This window comes from Castanea sativa, chromosome 1 (assembly GCF_040712315.1).
Source record: "Castanea sativa cultivar Marrone di Chiusa Pesio chromosome 1, ASM4071231v1".
Classification (NCBI taxonomy): domain Eukaryota; kingdom Viridiplantae; phylum Streptophyta; class Magnoliopsida; order Fagales; family Fagaceae; genus Castanea; species Castanea sativa.
Window position 1 is genome coordinate 11274073 of NC_134013.1, and position 6164 is coordinate 11280236.

Genomic DNA, 6164 nt, shown 5'->3' on the forward strand with positions numbered 1-6164 from the left:
CAAATTGACCCATCTATTGAAAAATAAAACCTATTGGAGTGTTGAGCTCTAGGCCATGTGGCTAATACTGATGTGTTAATTCCGTAGTGAGGATTATGGTCCAAAACATTAGCACTAGCAGTGTCAATATCGGCATTAGTCTACCGGTACCAGCTATAATTAAGATGATGATGTAGGTATAGTAATCAAGACTAAAACACCAGATTGGCTTTGGGTTGGGACCAGCAGCTTAAATGGCTAGCGACAAACATTGGGTAGCTGTAGTGGCCATACGGTAACAAGCAGCCGTCCATGTTTTTTTTTTTTTAGCTATATTTTGTGTACTTTATCTCTATTGAAAGAGATTCATTAGGACCATGTACTTTATCTCTATTAGGACAGGCAGCCGCCCATGTACTTTAAATACTGAGTCTCTCTTTGCTAAATTTACGTAGTATTACCAATTGAGACATTGACATAGCCACTCATCCTTCACCTTCTCCATATTGCTTCTAAGCCATGTCTTCTGAGAAACAATTCTGTGAAAATTAATTTGTGCTGAAGCCAGAAAACGCTAGTTTCTATGATCTCGCTAGCTTTCTCTTCTCATCTAAATCAGAAACTAGTAAATTCATCGAGTACTCAGAAGAACTTAAGGGAGATTTTTGGATAAGATGGTACATCTTCAACTCCCTTCTGATACAGAAACTCCTCCTTAAGGTGGGAAAACCTATGGTCCTAATAGGGTATGTGTTAGAGCTATGGCTGAATCTTCTTTCAAGCAACGGTGGATTACTCAGGCTCATCACCAATTTCTTTACAGGTTTGGTTTGTGTGAATGTGTCTATGTTTTGTTTCATATGTAGCATGATATTTATAAAGTTCCATATATTTAGTCCGCGCGCATGTATGGCAGTATATATGGGCACAATTGCTATGTAGTAATTATGCTATTATGTATGTGTTCTAAGGGAATCAATCTCGTACTGAAGGTTATACTAGTTTGATTAGTGGAGCGATATATTTCGGTATTGGTCAATACCGGTGTACTGTTTCGAGTTTACCATTATTTTTTATATTTATAAATATATATATATGTATTTGTGTGTGTGTGCGCATATTATAATAAATATAAAAGTTTACCATAAAATATTACCTCAATTTAGGATAAATTATTCATAATTTTAGACTTTAGTATCAATTAAACGAAAAAAAAAAACACAATATAATAAACAGAAAGCTTAATTGATCATTGTATACTAAGAAAACAAATAATACTAATAAGTTAATGCAAATAAATTACTATTTTGCCCTTATAAAAATTCAAAAATTAAAAAAACTAAAAAAAAAAAAACTTTTTTTTTTTTGGGTATCGGCCGGTACGCCCGATACCAGCTGGTATTGCCTGAAATTGGAAAGTATGGCCGATACGGTTGGTTTTTAGACTGGCACGAAACATTGACGTTTTGATATCAGTATACGTACCGGTACGGTACATATCGGCCAGTACAGTTAGTACCGGTACGATATTGACTACCTTAATTCTAACTTCTAAATGTTACTAATATCTAATTTATTAGGTACTAATAAGTACTAATATCTTAGATTTCCTAGGCAAATTGAAAACCATGACTATAATGCAACGTTACCTTTCTAAAAATTAATTTAATTTATTGCAGTCATGTTTTGAAATTTAGTTGGAGAATCTATTACCCTCTAATTTATTATTTAAACCAAGATATGTTAATTCACATTTTCCATAAATTGAATGAGTAGGCGGGTTTTGCAGGAAAAATGGTAAGGCCGAATAGGTCATCGGCAAAGTTTAGATCTGTGTTGGCAATTCTTGATCAAAGAGTGGAATTAGACAAAAGGATTAGTTATGGTAACAGAAAATACAATGCGTCACTCTCAATTATGGCCTCCAAATTGTCATACGAAAATGAAGCATTCGTTAAAACCATAATCAAGGATCATTGGAATGTAAGTATCATTGACATGACAAAACAATTTTTTGCTTGATTCTACCCTTGTTATATATAACGGGATGGCTATGATGATGATGATTAACGTTTCATTTTTTTTTTCTTCTCATTTTTGCACAGATGGAATTCTTGGGCTTCAATAACTATTGGAACGGTAAGCAACAACCTATATGATATTTAAAAAAAAAAAAAAATGCAGTAATGACCTAGGCTATAGAAGAATAGGAATGGAAATCTTCTGTCTCACAATTTTATCCGTAAAACAAAGAATTTTATAAAAGCTAACATAACTCATAAACAAATAAGCTAATAAACTAAGAGTCCGGTTAATAAATGCTGTATTAATCATCAAGAGCTATATTAATCATAAATTTTAGGGATTTTTTTTAGTATAAATTTGAAAAAAAAGAACTGTAAAAATATTTCGATTATTTTTTCAATTTTTAATAAAATTTTTTAAAATTATTTACTAATATTAGAGCATACATTAGTAAAACACATAAACTAATAAGAAAGATAAATTATCTAAATGCGCATGTTACTAACGAGTTGAGATAATAGTTTCTCAAATTGATTCATGTCAAAGTCAATCAACCTATTGAAAATTTTAAAAAGTCTTTAAACACACATATTGTAATGTGAGCATGAGGCAACTGGCAAGTTTTCATTATCACCAATAGTCCCACCCTTTGTTCTTATGTGTCAAGGTAGGGAAAGATTAAGACAAATTTAGGTTTAATTGGCGAGTTTGACTCTCTTACCGGTTCTTGACACTAGGCAGATCAAAATTAAGTCTTCAGCCTAATGGCATGCTTTTCTTTCTTTTCTAAATCTTTGATTGTTTTTTATTTCATTTTTCTGTAGAAGCAATAGTAGTGCCTCCCTCTTATGTGCTGAGGAATCTTTTATTTTTAAAAAGAGAAGATGGAGCTTGCTTGTATTAGTCGGCTTATTGTGCTTTTTAGCATAGGATAATAGGACTTTAATCTTTATAGGTTATTGGTCCATGCACTATTCTTGGTCTATGCTAAATGGGGGACTTTAGTTACAAAATTATTATCAAATTTTTGTATTCATAGCATTACTTTTAATAAGTTATTATGTAGTTGGTTTTTTTTTTATTTTTTTTAAGTAATGTAGTTTAATATAGCCTATTTTTCTTGTTCAAAAGTTAATGTTTTAAAAAATTGTATCTACCACACCACTGCACACTTTTGGTGTAATGGTCACTCTACTTATATAAGTACTTGTGGAGTGTAGAGGAAAATGGCCAGAGTTCAAATCTCCAATAGGAAGTTTCACACATACATACATTTAGATTAAATTAGAGTAAATATTTTATCTTAAAAAAAAACACTAGATCTACTACAAATGCATATTCCTAGGCTTTAGGGCATTAAATGAATGTTGCACCAATCTTGTCGTGGTTCCCATGATTGTACCAAACTCACATGTGCAATATATCACGAGCATCAATGTGACAGTGATGGCCTTCTAGGTTTCTAACCTCAGCTCTTTTGCTCTTTGTTTTGTCACACAATCATTTGGGCTTGGATAATTTGTTCTCCATCGGCCCATATCATCTGTTAAATACCAATCTCTGAGTAGTAGGGAAAAAAGGCCCACATTATTAGTTAGTGACTCGGGCCATGGCCCAATATGGGCTACATCAGCTAATTTTAAAATAGTCGTACTTAAAACTTGATACACTTCAATATTCTTTTCTTTCTTTATTTATTTTTATATTTTAATTTTAAAATTGATAATTGATAATTATTTGTTGTTTATTGTTAGGCCAATACTTTCCTAAAATCATAAGATTTGAAAAATCATAAGGTTCCTCAAGTTTGGGCTTTGATTTAACTAAACAACATAATGTCATTTGTCTCTAGAGAAGTGGTATAACTAAACAATCATGTGGAATAGAAGTTATATATTTTCATCTTCATTGCTCAAATATAAATTCCTCAGGTTGGCTAAATCTCTTCGTAAAAAACGTACATTTTACGTGCACATAGTTCACATGTTAACGCACATAGTTACAGTGCAGTCATTTGGTACGATGATAGACTCTTTAAGATAAATTTATTTAGAAGGGTCATTTAATTTAGTCCTTATATTAGTATTAGAATTTGGATTCAGTCTAAATAGTTATGAAAATAGCAACACTTTGTATTGTCCCCCCATGCTAACTATAGGACTTAAATTTGAAATTGAGTCTCAATTTTTACTTTTGTGACAATTTATTTTCAAGTTTTGTGAAAGATTATTATTTCTTTGCCTGCAATTTTAGTATTTTACCTTTTTCTTTTTTTGGCCAACTAGAAATAAAAAATGTTCTAATCCAATGTTTGGCAGATTACTTGGAGGACGCTGCAACTAAAGCCATTATGTTCCAAGATACAAGGGTTAACCCTAACCTAATTGTGGTTGCATTTAGGGGCACCGAGCCATTCGACCCAGAAGGATGGAGAACAGATGTGGATCTCTCATGGTATGAATTTGAAGGAGTGGGTAAGACTCATAGTGGCTTTATGAAAGCTCTTGGTCTTCAAAAGAACAAAGGATGGCCCAAAGAAATAGAACAAGGAATTAACCAAAAGAAATATGCTTATTATGAAATTAGGCAAAGGTTGAGAGAGTTATTGCAAAAAAATGAGAATGCAAAATTTATATTAACAGGACATAGCTTGGGTGCGGCATTGGCAATTTTGTTTCTAACTATGCTAGCAAAACATGAAGAGGAATGGTTGATGCATAAGTTGGAGGGAGTGTACACATTTGGGCAACCAAGGGTCGGAGACAATCTGTTGGGGGGTTATATGGAGAAAAAGTTGAAGCAATATGATGTGAGGTATTTTAGGTTTGTTTACTGCAATGACATAGTGCCTAGGGTCCCTTATGATGACAATGATCATGACTTTTTTACTCACTTTGGACCTTGCCTCTACTTCAACAGCTTCTATAAAGGAAAGGTCAGTCCTCTCTCTCTCTCTCTCTCTCTCTCTCTCAGCATGTATATTTTTAGATTTGGTTCAATGGGGTTAAGCTATGCATCTTGTTGGAGTGCAGATTCTAAATGATGAGCCAAATAAGAACTACTTCTCAGCGATATGGGCCATTTTCAAATTCGTGAATGCAGTTTGGGAGCTGATCCGGAGTTTCATTATCCCATATACAAGCGGTCAAGAGTACAAAGAAAGTTGGTTAATGAAAATTATGAGGATTTTTGGATTGGTATTTCCAGGATTAGCAAACCATTCACCTCCAGATTATGTTAATGTTACTCGATTGGGATCTTTACCTCCAAGCCTACAAGATTCTAAGGTTAACTGACCTACACTAATACAAAATCGAAATCGTAGTAGAGATTCAAAGAATTGAGTAGTGAAATAAATTTCAGTAAAAGTACTGAAATATGTTGTTTGGTAATTTGGTGTGAATTTAAGTTTTGAGAATTTTGTTCCCAGTTCCAACAAAACACTTGTAATCTTAAACTGGTAAGGATAACAGCATTCTATTTCACTTCATCTAAGTTTAGAAAGAATACGGTATGTCTTCATCAAAGTAATACCAAACCATTCAAAATTAAAGCAACTTCTTCATATCAATTTTTAGATACCACATTAATTGCTGGAAAGTCATATGTCTCATTTCTCTAATGGCATGCTAATACTTCAAAAATAATTGATTCCTATATTAAAATATCACATCATGTCCAAAACAAAACTACTGCATCTTAAATATAAGACAAAAAGATAAACAAAGTACACTACAAGTTGTCAAGTTATATTGCCCACCATATTACCAATTGGAAGAATTTCAAAAATTAACAAATCATTCATAATAATGCACAAAGTGCACATAATAACCTAGTCACTTTCAAGTTTTGATAAAAACTAGAGCTTCATTAGATGAGTGGTGTCTCCACGTGTACGACAAAATTCCATGGTGAAAAAAATTCTCAAAAAGAAAAAGAAAAATCTAAAGATTGATTTACATACATGTATGCATTATTAACTATTGAGTGTGCATTTGGATATCGCTGATTTTGCTGAAAACTGAAAATATATATATATATATATATATATATATATATATATATATTAGTTACTGTTCATTTGCCTGTTTGCACTGTTCATGTCCCATGAATAGTGCAAGAGGCGCTGGACTTAAAAAAAAAAAAAAAGAGGGAAAAAA

General features: G+C 32.4%; 1 protein-coding gene across 2 annotated transcripts; it reads left to right on the top strand.

The window, feature by feature from the left end:
- Window positions 1-447: 447 nt before the first annotated feature.
- LOC142622697 (triacylglycerol lipase OBL1-like) lies at window positions 448-5484 on the top strand. Of its 2 annotated transcripts, XM_075796222.1 has the most exons (5): window positions 448-802; window positions 1769-1962; window positions 2085-2118; window positions 4323-4939; window positions 5037-5484. In XM_075796222.1, the coding sequence occupies exons 1-5, from the start codon at window positions 712-714 to the stop codon at window positions 5298-5300; spliced, it is 1200 nt and encodes a 399-aa protein (XP_075652337.1). In that variant the 5' UTR covers window positions 448-711; the 3' UTR covers window positions 5301-5484. The 2 variants fall into 2 exon arrangements, with proteins under 2 accessions (XP_075652337.1, XP_075652339.1); XM_075796224.1 differs by lacking the exons at window positions 1769-1962; window positions 2085-2118.
- The last annotated feature ends 680 nt before the right edge of the window (window positions 5485-6164 follow it).

What these genes read in the sequence shown, in the direction of transcription:
- LOC142622697 (XM_075796222.1), top strand. Translation starts at nt 712, where the DNA reads ATGGTCCTAATAGGGTATGTGTTAGAGCTATGGCTGAATCTTCTTTCA. An exon ending in CATCACCAATTTCTTTACAG is followed by an intron (nt 803 to 1,768) that starts GTTTGGTTTGTG and finishes CGGGTTTTGCAG; the next exon opens with GAAAAATGGTAAGGCCGAAT. An exon ending in CTTCAATAACTATTGGAACG is followed by an intron (nt 2,119 to 4,322) that starts GTAAGCAACAAC and finishes AATGTTTGGCAG; the next exon opens with ATTACTTGGAGGACGCTGCA.